Here is a 13,781-nt window from a genome sequence, read left to right as displayed (position 1 = left end):
TCAGTCCTTACCAATTGTTTGTTTAGAATGTAAATCTACATTCTACCTATACAACTGCAAATTAGCTCCTACAGTGGAAAATGTTGATTTGTCATTCTCCTAGAACACCAGTTTTGTGGCAGTCGCATGTCTTTTCCAGCAAGCCCACCTAGTTTGGTGTTAATATTAAAATAAATAATCAGAATTGGAGCTGATTACTAAGAAATACCCATGTAACAAAAATTGCAGTGGAGTTTTAGCAGTGTGGGTCATTCTGTTTCAGTTTAAGTGATATCAAGAGGAATATACACAACATGTTTAATTGATTCTACTTTTAATATGTGTAAGTGAAAAACGCATATGTACAAGATTAAAGGCTTGAGAAAAATGTTTTAGAACGTGTCCATCTATATTGGAGTACAGTATTTTAGATAAATGGCATACATACATATCAGTGTTTTCACCAACATAACGAGAGACAATATTGAAAAGGTGAAATGCATTATTTCTGCTGTGCCAAAATTAACTCAAAATTTATAATTTATACATGTTGCAACTTTTAAATAATGTGATAAATTAAAAAATATAATTTTAAATATGCAGTTTTATTCTATAAAATGCAATCAGTATGCGTTTATGATGAGTTACTTACATTCAAGGCTAAGGCTTAGAGAGAGCTCTTGGATACAGCAGACTGTTTAAATGGCACACTAATAAATGGCATGACTACTTAGGGCTTGTCTACACTACCCGCCGAATTGGCGGGCAGTGATCAATCCAGCGGGGGTCGATTCGCGATAAATTGACTGCTGAACGCTCTTCCGTCAACTCTGGTACTCCACCAGAACGAGGAGTGCAAGCGGAGTCGACGGGAGAGCATTAGCTGTCGACTTACTGCAGTGAAGATACCACAGTAAGTAGATCTAAGTACGTCGACTTCAGCTAAGCTGTTCACGTAGCTGAAGTTGCGTATCTTAGATTGACCCCGCGCGGTAGGGAACAGATTAACTGCACTGCATTTCAATGAGTGAGCAATGTATAAATGGCACACTTCATGTTTGTAAGCCTGCTTGCACTAGACAGGTATATTTCTTAGAATAAATATTTTGATTTACTTGGATTTCTAAAATATGCTAGTCAAAATATATCAAGTATCAGTTTAAAAAAGGGGGGTGAGGAGGGAAGTTTGAGACTTTTTCCTCATGTTGAGTAGCACCTTGCTCTGAGTGATTCCACTAATATCAGTGGGATATTTTTGGGGTAAGGTTCTGTTCAACATGAGTAAAAATACCAAATCTGCCCAAATTGTGAAACAGAAATTTCAGTTGTTGTTTCAATGCCAGTAAAATTCCACGTAATCTCCTTCCCAGTACAGTTCTTTATTCAATGCCTGATATTTATGTTCTAGAATGACAGCTAAATATATCACTTACCTAAATTCAGTTTTTAAAAAATATTGTATACAGCATGTGTTCCTAAAGCAAATAGTTAAATATTAACGTTTGCAAGCACAATCTCTTCCTGTAATATTTTGACAATAGATATTTTGATTCTACCTGTTTAAGAATTGCCTATTGTAATGCTACCCATGTGGGCTTCAGATATGATAATAGTGTAAACAATGGGTGAGATCCTCAGCTGTTGTAAATCAGCAAAGTTCCATTGAAGTCAGTTGAACAACACTAATTTTTATTAGCTGAGGCTTGGTCCAATAGCTTTTCAGGCATTGATCACACATGCTGCAGTGCGGCGAATCTAAAATCAGTGACAAAACTCCTGATTCTGTAGTAGCACATTTAGTTTAGTTAAATTATTTTAAAGTTTTTATTTTAATTATGAATCCAGTACACTTAGCCTATTTTTAACTGTTGACAATATTATTAAATGCTGCCCAGGATGTTAGAGTGACGTGATAGTGAAGGGTATGTGGTTGGTTGACAGGTTAAGGAATCAACCCTCTAATTCTGAATTCTAGTCTTGAGACTTTCAAGATTCATAGGCCAGAAATGGATCATTATGATTATCTAGTCTGACCTATGTAACTCAGACTATAGAATTTCACAAGTGATGCCAGCATCAAACCTGTTGTAACTTCTGGCTGAGCTTGAGAATATCTTTTAGAAAGTCCTCCAATCTTGTTTTAAAGACTTCAAGTGATGGAGAATCCACCAAATGCCTAGGTAAGGTTTTCCAGTGGTTATCCTCGCTGTTAAAAATTCTTATTTCTACTCTGAATTTGTTTAGCTTCAACTTCCAGCCACAGGATGTTGTTATGCCTTTATTTGCTGGACTAAAGAGCCTCTACTATCAGAAATCTTTTTTCTGTGTGTAGGTACTTAGAGACCTACATGCCTATAGGTGATCAAGTCACCTGCTAACCTTCTATTTGATAAATAGATGAGTTTCTTTAGTCTCTTACTGTAATGGCGTGTTTTCCAGACCTTGAATCATTCTTTTAGCTATTTCTGAAGCCTTTCCAATTTGTCAAGATCCTTTTTAAATATGGGCATTAGGTCACAGTATTCCAGTAATATTCTCACTAATGCATTGGTCTCCCTGTTTTTAACCTTTTCACATACTGGCATATTAGCTTATTTCTAGCACTCTGTATCTTCCCCAGTAATCCAAAATTTATTAAATATCAATGAGTCACAGAAATCCTTCAGCCAGTTCTCTCAGAACTCTTGGGTGCAAGTTGTATCTAGTCTTGCAGATTTTAACTTCAGTAGTTGCTGTTTAACATCCTCCTTATTTGCTATTGGAATAGAAAGTATTTCATACTCACACCTTTGAGTGATAATATCATCCAGTTTCTTTCCAAATATAGAACAGATATATTTATTGAACTCTTCTTTCTTTTCTTTCTTTTCCTGCATCATTGACAATTTTACCATCCCTACCTAGTAACAGAGCTATACCTTTGCTAAGATTTCTTTTGGTCCCGACCATAAATTTTAAAAATTCCTTCGTATTGCCCTTAACCGTACTGGACATGGATTTTTCAGATAGCTAGCTTCCTTTATCAGTTGCCTACATTCTGTGACTTTTGAGTTAGTCATTGCTATCAACTTCCCCTTTTTCTATTTGTTCTATATTATTGCTGCTTTCACTTTCCTTCTTAACCAGACTGATATTTTAATCAAGAAAGCCCTGTCTTGTGATTGTGGAATTTGGGCTTTTGGGCATCTAATAAAGGTAACAACTCCTAATAATCATTCATATTTGCTTTGTTTAAATTTTAATTCCCAGTCAATTTTGCTTATAATTGCTTTCAGCTTCATGAAATTGTCCCCATTAAATCACCAAATAAATATATATTTTACTGCTCAGGACTGTCTTCTGTTTGCACACAATCGATGTAACTAGATTGTGAATATTTGCATCGAGACAGTCCCTAACTTTCAGTTCAGTGGTAAATTGATCTTTGTCAGAAATGAGGTCTAATTTTGAGTATTGCTAGGTAAGCTGTAATACATTTTATGTGAGGAAATTATTTTAATATTTAGACATTCCAAAAAAGTTGTATTAGTGGTAACATGAGACCTCCAGCATGTATCTCCCAGATTGAAATCAGGGAGGAGTAACTGAGGAATTAAGGCATTTAAAATAAATTGACCATTAAAAATAATTACATTATGTACAGTATATATAGTCAAGATAACAGACACAGGTTAATGCTGTCAAATAAAATTCAGCTGTTTGAAACACTGCCCATTTAAGTACTGAAGGAAAGAGTACACAGTCTGGAAGCCCTTTTCATCACCAGGGCCCTGAACCTATAAACTACTGTTACGGGTTTTCCCGGGATGCAACCTGGAACTGGGGTACCGCTGAGCCCTCTTGTCTTACCAACCTGGGCTCCCTCTCACACTGTGTTGTTGTACAAGCTGCAAACCTCTCCAGGTACTGCACTTACACAGACATCCACCAGGCAGGGACACACCTAGTTGAGTTACATGAATGCTTCTCCCAGCCACTTATGAACCAACAACAGAGAGGCTCCAGCCTATTCTCTCCAGCTCCCCAGCCTAGGATCCCAGAGGTGTGCCGTCTTGCCCTGGTCAGAAGCCTGACCAGTGTAAGTTTGTTACCCAGTCCATCCCTCCCTCATTGTGTTGAGGACATGCACCAGCTTTTGTTCACTGAGCAGAAGTTTCCCTAGCACTTCAAGCAAAACTCACTGTTTTAGGTAAAATATAGAACAGATTTGTTAACAGAAAGATAGATTTTAAGGGATTGTAAGTGGTAGGCATCATGAATTGAGACGATTACCAATGAAAACAAAAATAAGTGCACCGTCTTAAATTCTATAAACTAAACAATATTTGAATCAGGCAGATAGTACAAACAGGTTACAGATCTTCGATGGGTAGGCTGGAACTCTCCTTCAGCCTGGAACCACCTCCCCAGTTCAGAAGACTTTGTCCTCCAGACATGTTTCCAGGTGTTGAGTGGTAGGGGGTGGGAGGGAGTGAGGACAAATAGTGATGTCACTTCCCTCTTTTCTAGCTTCTTCCAATTTGCTAGAAAGAGTCTTTACTATGATGTGGGTCAAGCCGTCTCCATTGTATACAGTTCCTAGGATAGTCCTTGAGTGTGTGGACTCCCTTTAATGGGCCATCAGCAGCGTCTGACTGCTCCATTGTTGTACCCAAAAGGCTGGTTGTGGGTGTTCCCAACCTCCCAACATATTTCAGTAACACACACACAGCAAAACTTTATAACTTCCCATACAATGATAGCACATACAGTCCAACAAGATATTAATGTTTAACAGATCAAGACCTTTTAAAATGATATCTCACAAGGCATACTTTGTACAAAACATATCATAATTATATGACAGTGGTGAATATGGGGGTTCCAGGGTGCTGCTTTGAGGTACAGAGTGCCACAACTACTCAGAGGTTTGCAGATGGGGGCCCATGCTTCTACAGTACATATGAATTAGAAAGTGAACACTTTCATGATTCAAGCGCATCTTGTATAAATAGAGGATGACAAGATAGAACAGGGGTAGGCAACCTATGGCACGCGTGCCGATTTTCAGTGGCACTCACACTGCCCGGGACCTGGCCACCGGTCCGGGGGGGCTCTGCATTTTAATTTAATTTTAAATGAAGCATCTTAAACATTTTAAAAACCTTATTTACTTTACATACAACAGTAGTTTAGTTATATATTATAGACTTATAGAAAGAGACCTTCTAAAAGCGTTAAAATGTATGACTGGCACGCAAAATCTTAAATCAGAGTGAATAAATGAAGACTCGGCACACCACTTCCGAAAGGTTGCCGCCCCCTGAGATAGAATATCCTAATGCTGCTAATATATTCCAGTACCTTTAGTGGCTGTGTATATTTGAAAATCATAGCTCCCAGTATGACTGAAATCATCTTACTACTGGGTAATAAACATTGAATGCTACCTACAGCCATAAGTTATAGAAAAATAGATTTTAAAATATTGACTTTTTTGCATCATCTACAAACTGCCTCAGCCACCAACATTAGAGCATGGCTGCACTACAGCAGCACAACTACAGCGATGCAGGTGTAGCGCCATAGTGCAGATGCTTTCTACATCAGTGGAAGGGGTTTTTCCACTGATGTGGTTAATCCATCTCTGCAAGAGGCGACAGCTATGTTGACGAAAGAATTCTTCTGTTGATCTCGCTGCATCTTCACAGGGGGTTAGGTTCAGATAACTTCAGTGCTCAGAGTGCTGTATTTTGCACAGCCCTGGGCGAAGTAGCTAGGCCTATCTTATTTTTAAGTGTAAACTGGGTCTTCATTTCTGTTCATTTCTGTTTTGTAGTTTGTGGGAGGAATTTACAAGTTTATTAACTGCACTCTGTTACTATAGCAATGAGCTCAGTATACGCCCTGACTAAAACAGTATAGAAGTGTAGGGCCAAATTTAAGAAAACCCATTTTGATATTGCAGTGACCATTGGTTTGAATATGAATGGCATGATGCATATGTAGGAAACCTGGCTAAACCACTCTTTTGCAAAATTTTCCTCTTCATTATATTGTTTTATGTATTGACTTTATACCAACTGTTATATCTTCAGACAGGTTATTCCACTGCACTATGTATCTCCATCATTAAAGCTTTCATTGCACTGTATACAAGAATTTTTGTTGTAGATTTTCTGGGAATGCATTTGTGTGCTATCAGTGCTGTGTAACAGTTACTATTGGTGGTAGGATATAAATTTTATGAATAATCCATTTCCTTCCCCCCCCCCCCCCCCCCCCGCAGAGAAAGTATCACTCTGCGAAGGAAGCTTATGAACAACTTTTGCAGACCGAAAACCTTCCTGTACAAGTAAAGGCAACTGTCTTACAGCAATTAGGTATGTAAAAGCAATTTTTTTTAATTTGTGTGTGTGTTTGGATTTGCCTCTCTGGTTGTTTTTATTTTGCTGTGTGTCTTTGCAATTAATAATTAGTGCATTCAGAAGATGCTTTTTGAAGGCTCTATTTCCAGTGAGTCAAAAATTCATGAGGTTTTTACCCAAGTCAGAGAGAATAACATAACCATAAATAACCTCTCTACTAGTAGAAGGGAGGAGAGAGACAGATCTTTAATGGAAACTTTATAATTTGTAGGGTTCTTGGATATTATGGTGATTTATACTAACAGTACATTGTGCAGTATAGTGGAGAATTTTGGTGAAAAACAGGAGCGGTTAAGCACCGGTTGCCACAAAATATTTGTTTTATTTGTAGGGAGGGTTTATAATGGAAACTGCATAAATGAGTGAAAAGAAACCTAAAAGCTGGAGTCATTTTCCATGTTTTCGAAAGTTCAGGTATATTCTTTAGTCTAGGCTTTCTACTGGATGGGTTGAACACTCTTCATTTGTCACATAGGCTTTATAAAAATATTTTCAAAGTATATTCACTTTTTTTTATTTAATACAGAGAATTCTTCATTCACTACTGTCATGTTTTTATCTAATTTAATATTTTAAATATTTTTTTAGTCTGCTTCCTTCAGTCTTCCTTTCCTTTTTGATAATTGGCAGATGACTTCATCAAGAATTTGTCTATAATGCTTGCCTTTTGTGATGTAGATTGGTTGTGTATTGCTTGGATTTAATTTGCTTAGCTTTTGATTTTCTGCATAGGAGTAAAAATAAATAAAACTTGCTGAAATTTACATCTGCCATGTAAGAGCATGAATGGTAGAGACACCACAGCAGCTACAGATCAGGTTGATTTGAGGAAATAATCACTAGTCCATACTTTTGAAACCCATAAGCGTAGTAAGAGAAGGTATTCAAATGTGGGTCAGGTTCTTCTTCGAGTGCTGTCCCTGTGGGTTCTCCACTCCAGGTGACGGTGCATCCCGGCGCCGTTGATCGGAGATCTTCAGTAGCAGTGCCTGGTCAGGACGCACGCGCTCAGCTGCTGTCTCGTTAGAGTCTGCCTGAGCGCGTGCGTCCCGCACCCCCCTTAGTTCCTTCTCAACTGTCCTTGGCTGAAGACGGGACTTGGGGCAATTCTGATCCTCTTCCCTGGTCTCTGAAGGCAACAAGTACAAAGAGATAGAAATAGTTAGTAATATCCCAGTTATTTCCCTTCCTTTAGAATATTTACTTAGTTTAAAAAAAAAAACCAAAAAAAAAATCCTTCTTTTTCCTCAAGTTTGTCTCCCGTTTAGACACTCCCCTGGAATTCCTAGCGCAATAATGCCAGGTCTTCGGGATTTAAGAAATGTGCTTCCTGTCAAGACTCTATACCACGGTCCGATGGACACTCACGCTGTGTGAAGTGCCTCGGCGAGACACACGTCCCTGCCAAGTTTATCCATTGTACCAGCCTCAAAAACAGGGCTTGTCGTGACAGGGACCTGTGGCTGAAAATGCTCCTGATGGAGAAATCCCTACAGCCACTTATGGAGACGGGCAATAGCAAACCCTCTCCCTCACCCTCCCCGGCCAGCTCCGAACCGATCGGGAGCGCGGCTTCACCCGCTCGTGCGAAGAGGCAGGAAGCCCAATTGTCTCCGTCCAGAGGCTTTCAAAAGGGAAAAGGGTCTCCTGCGAGATCCTTACCCTCAGTGCTGACAGCACCGAAGGCAGGCGCCTCCGACCGTCCCAACATCTCAGCCATGGCTCCCGCGGAGCACAGAGGCAGGGACCCGACTTCCCGTACCGGGAAGGTCTCGGCACCGGTCCCCATGGCACCAAAAATAGAGCTGGTGCCAACATCACGTTCTGCCCCGGTACCGACAAGAAAGTCGGCACTGAGCCTGCCTGCCACTCCAGCAGCAGCAGCGGATCTCCCGCAGGGTGCCTACAAATGGCCCGTGGCACCGGGGAAAGCAAAATAGAAATCAGTGAACGCTTCTGAGCACAGATCACTCTCAGCAGGATCACAGCACAGGGAACAGCAGCAGCAATTCTGAAGTCAGTACGACATCTCAGTGCCCCTCAGCCTGACTCTTTGCTCCTTGACACACAGCGCTCACTCTTTGACCAGCTGTTCTCCCCACCTGACCTGGCTACCTTCACTGACAGCGAGCCTGATATGCAGCAGCTGCTGGAGTTCTCCCCACCTGCCGCCTCCTCCATCGGAAACTTTTGCACCTCAGGACACGGCTCACAACCACCAGGCTCAGTTTCCCTACTTCGCCCCACCATGGGCGGCACCTAACTTCTCTTATCCCATGCCTTGGCCTCAGTGGTACCCTTGGACAGCTCCTGCTGCCACTCGTCCTCATGCTTCTTCCACCAGACCACAAGCTTCTTCTGCGCCTCTATCTCCAGCTCCGTCTACTTCTAGAGCACCTGAACCCCCTCTCCCCCGAAGAGGTGGGCTATGGACCATACCCTGATTCACCAGCTCCTATCTCTCCATCAGCTCCAGATGGAGCCCTCATGCCTCCGCCTCCACAGAATGTGGACGACTTTAAACAATTCCAAGAACTTTTCAAGAGGGTGGCACTCAGCCAGGACTTCCCTTTAGAGGAGGTCCAGGAGAGACAACACAGACTCCTCAATATCCTCCAACCCTCTGCGCCCTCAAAGATTGCACGCCCCATAAATGAAGCACTTCTAGAACCAGCTGACACCCTTTGGCAGACCCCAGCCTCTATCCCACCAACTTGCAAAAAGGCTGACCGTAAATATTATGTTCCTGCTAAGGACGTAGACTTCTTATTTTCCCATCCACAACCGAATTCTCTTATAGTGGATGCAGCGACACACAGGACAAAACAGCCACACTGAGGTCCTTGTCTTGCAGGGTGGGCCGGTAAACACCTTGACCTATTGGGCCGCAAAGTCTCCTCCTCCTCCACTCTGCAGTTCAGAATTGCAAACTATTCCGCCCTACTTGCAAGCTACGACTTCGACAATTACAATAAACTCTTTGATTTTACCTCCCATATCCCGGAGCACAGGAGAACAGACTTTGTCAGTCCTTGTCTAGGGCCAATTGGTCTCCAGAACGGCCCTACAAGCATCTCTAGACATGGCAGACACAGCAGCCCGCACTACCGCCACTGCGGTGGTTATGTGCAGATCTTCCTGGCTGTCTGCATCCAGTATCCCCAAAGACCTGCAGACCAAAGTGGAGGACCTCTCTGATAAAGATAAGCTTTTTTTCCAAAAAAACCGACAAAGTCCTTCACACTATGAAAGATTCTAGAGTGACCCTGCGCACCCTGGGCATTTACCCATCCCTTCCCAGGAGACAACGGTATCAACCGTATCAGAGGCCACACACACAATAATATAACCAGCCCCAGCCCAGACCATACGATATAGCCAGGAATCGCGCTAGACCACCTAGGCGCAGACAAAACCAAGCACAACCAGCTACCTCCCACCCATCGGGAAACAAACAACAATTTTGAAGCGTTGGTCGAGGGTCTGCACGACCACCTCTTGACTCCACCACCTATTTGCCCATTTGGCCACCACCTCCAGGTTTTCCACCATACTTGGCAGCAGATCACACAGGCCCCTTGGGTCCTGGAAATAGTTCAGTCCAGTTACTCCATCCCTTTTATATCCTACCCTCCCCCCATCCCTGTCCCTCTTCAGGGACCCCTCTCATGAGCACCTACTTTGCGTAGAAGTGGCTCATCTTCTACAGCTAGGTGCAGTGGAACCTGTGCCGACACAACATTGAGGAAAAGGGTTCTACTCCCACTACTTTCTGACCCAAAAGAAGAGCCGGGGATGGAGGCCTATACTAGACCTTCGCTGACTGAACAAATTTGTACGTGTACAGAAATTCAAGATGATCACACCAGGCACAATAATACCCGCGCTGGAATAAGGGGACTGGTTCACAGCCCTCAACCTACAGGACGCCTATTTTCACATATCTATCCAGCCAGCCAGCCCACTTCCTGCGATTCACACTCGGACACAACCATTTTCAATACAGGGTACTCCCTTTCGGACTCTCCACAGCATCGAAAGTATTCTCCAAGACCCTAGCCGTAGTCGTGGCCCACCTCCGCAGACACGGGATCATACTTTCCCCCTACCTAGACGATTGCCTCATCGAAGGCAACTCATACAAGGAGACATTACGAGCTACCCATTTCGCCCTTTTCCACAGCTTAGGTCTGCAAATAAACTTCCAAAAATCCACCCTGACACCTACACAGCAGATTGAATTCATCAGCGCTCACCTGGACTCAATCTGAACCAGAGCATCACTCCCACACAACAGATTCCTCGCTATTACACATTGTCATACACACGCTCTCCGTTCGTCCCAGGACACAGGCAAGAATTTGCCTACAGCTCCTTGGCCACATGGCAGCCACCACCTTCGTGGTCAAGTATGCCAGGCTGCACATGAGATGTCTTTAGGGTTGGCTCAACTCCAACTACAAACCCAGCAGACACAGCTTCTGCATGATGCTAACCCCTCCAGCGAACGTACTAGCTTCCCTATAATGGTGGACAAGACCAGAGAACCTCTGCATGGGCGTTCCCTTCCAGCAACGCTCCCCGGCACCCATGCTCACCACAGATGCTTCCCTGATCGGTTGGGGAGCACACCTCGGGGGGACACACGGCACAGGGCCGCTGGTCCCTGCCAGAGACGCGTCTGCATATAAATCTCCTAGAACTCACAGCAGTGAGACAATCATGCCTTCACTTTCTCCCCCTCATAAAGAACATAGCTGTCTGGATCCTAACGGACAATATAGCATGTATGTTTTACATCAACAGATGGGGGGAGCACAATTGCACTCCCTATGCATAGAGGCCATCCAGTTATGGAATTGGTGCATACAACACCACATAGAAATTACCGCTTCATACCTACCCAGATGTCACAACACTACCACCGACACACTCAACAGACACTTCTCCAAAGAACACGAATGGGAATTACATTCCACGATACTACAATAGCTCTTCTCCCACTGGGGCACCCCGTCGATAGACCTCTTTGCCACAACCCAGAATCACAAATGCCACCTATTTTGCTCCAGAGTGGGATTTGGGACTGCATCCCTAGGAGACGCGTTCCTCATCCCATGGAACAACTCTCTCATGTACGCCTTCCCACCAATCCCTCTGATATACTGGGTTCTACGCAAGATCAGAGACGACAAGGCCCGGGTCATACGTATTGCTCCAGCTTGGCTGAGACAGACTTGGTATCCTTACTTGCTCCGCATGTCCATGCGTCCTCCACGGACTCTCCCCAACAGACCAGATCTGCTTTCTCAGGACAACGGCCAGTTTCTTCACCCGCAGCTCCAGAAACTCCACTTGTTGGCATGGTTCCTTCATGGTTCCAGACCCACGAACTAGCCTGTTCTGAGCAAGTCCTGCATAGTAGAAAAGGCTCCACTTGTAAGATTTACCTGCAGAAGTGGAAATGCTTCTCCGTGTGGTGCTCCCATAAACACTTGACACCCCATACCGTGACTCTCCCTAACGTCGTAGACTACCTTTTGAAACTAAAACAGGACGGGCTCTCGCTCAGCTCCATCAGAGTGCACCTCGCAGCCCTCACCACCTTCCATGATTTGCTGGACGGATATTCACTCTTTGCCCACCCCACCATAAAACGCTTTCTCACAGGCCTGCCAAATCTCTAAGATTTATCCATCAGCAGCTGCCTGGAATCTCAACCTAGTTCTTCGCAGTCTTATGAAACCTCCCTTCGAGCTCTTAGCTACCTCATCTCTTCTCCACATGTCTATGAAGGTAGCTTTCTTGGTTGCTATAACATCAGCAAGGAGAGTAGGGGAAAGAAGCACCCTGATGGCCTACCTTCCCTACACAACCTTCTCTAAAGATAAAGTTACCCTGCGACCCCACCCTAAATTTCTCCCTAAGGTGGTGTCCGTGTTCCACCTTAACCAACCAACCAATATACTTACCTGTATTCTATCCCAAACTTCATGAGACTCCGCATGAAGCAGCTGTACATACCCTCGACGTCAGACGAGCAATCGCCTTTTATCTAGACAGGACTAAACCATTTCGTAAGTCCCCGCAGCTATTTATCTCCACTAACGAGAGATCGAAGGGTGCAGCTATCTCTAAGCAACGCCTTTCCAAGTGGATCTCAGACTGCATCAGATTCTGTTACCGCATTCAGCATGCCCAATCACCCGAAGGCATCAGAACTCATTCTACTTGAGCTATGTCAACATCCGTTCGCTTCCTCCATAGCGTACCTATTCCTGATATCTGATCACACATTTACCAAACATTATGCTATCATGCAGGATACCACGGCAGACACCATAGTAGGCCACGCAGTACTGTCTACAGCCGTCATTGCCGCAACTCCAAAGTCCCACCAGCCATAGTGGGTACTGCTTCACATTCACCTGGAGTGGAGCACCCACAGGGACAGCACTTGAAGAAGAAGAAGAGAAGGTTACTCACCTTGCAGTAACTGAGGTTCTTTGAGATGTGTGTCCCTGTGTGTGCGCCATTACCCACCCTCCTCCCCTCTACTTAGAGTAGTAATCCAGACATCTCTATGATAGAGAAAGAACTGAGGGGGGTGCGGGACACGTGTGCTCAGGCAGACCCTAACGATGCTGCGAGACAGCAGCTGAGCACCTGCGTCCTGACCAGGCACTGCTACCGAAGATCTCCGATCAACGGCGCCGGGATGCACCGTCACCTGGAGTGGAGCACCCACAGGGACATACATCTCGAAGAACCTCAGTTACTGCAAGGTGAGTAACCTTCTCTTTTTTGCAGTCAAGGCAATGGTCTCTCCATTTCAGTTTTTTTCCACTAAAATTTTCAAAAGTATATTTAGTATTTGGAAAATAGTAGATATCCTTCATCCACAAAACATAGACATACAATGGCAATACAGATTTCCACAAACATTTAAACAGTGCTTTTTCAACAATGCTTTTATACAGTATGCTAACTTATAAGTAGTGAAAGTGTAGTTCGTTCTCCATAAAGACTCAGTCTCTGAGTGATGATTATTTGTGAGTCACTTGTTCCCTAAAAATTATGTTGAGTGAATCTACTCAGTCAGGATAGGCCACCACATTGTGATAAAGTGGTAACTTCTTTGTGGGCAAAAGGACAGAACTGCCTGAACCAAAATACTCAAGTAAAATGATACACAGTTTATGTTCCTGACTGCCAGTGAGATGTACTCCATCAGATCCATGGTGCTTATCACAAACATGAACTTTAGTAGACTATAATAAATCAGTTCTTCCTCAGATAGAGTATGACCCAGGTGTAAAAATAATTTGGCACTAAAGAAAAATAAAGGTAAATATTATCTCTGCCAGAATGGTGTAAAAAGAAAGCTTATTGTAT

At 43.4% G+C, this 13,781-nt stretch overlaps 1 protein-coding gene across 1 annotated transcript in view; it reads left to right on the top strand.

Annotated features, from left to right (window-relative positions):
- Nucleotides 1-13,781, top strand: part of KDM6A (lysine demethylase 6A) — a 298,231-nt gene that overhangs the window by 205,315 nt on the left and 79,135 nt on the right. The window contains exon 9 of the mRNA XM_065404627.1: nt 6,248-6,341. Within this exon, the coding sequence (XP_065260699.1) occupies nt 6,248-6,341 (94 nt within the window). The remainder of the gene's footprint in view (nt 1-6,247; nt 6,342-13,781) is intronic.

This window comes from Emys orbicularis, chromosome 1 (assembly GCF_028017835.1).
Source record: "Emys orbicularis isolate rEmyOrb1 chromosome 1, rEmyOrb1.hap1, whole genome shotgun sequence".
In the NCBI taxonomy this organism is placed as follows: Eukaryota; Metazoa; Chordata; order Testudines; family Emydidae; genus Emys; species Emys orbicularis.
The sequence above is the reverse complement of the archived record's forward strand: the minus strand, read 5'-3'. Positions and strand labels throughout refer to the sequence as shown.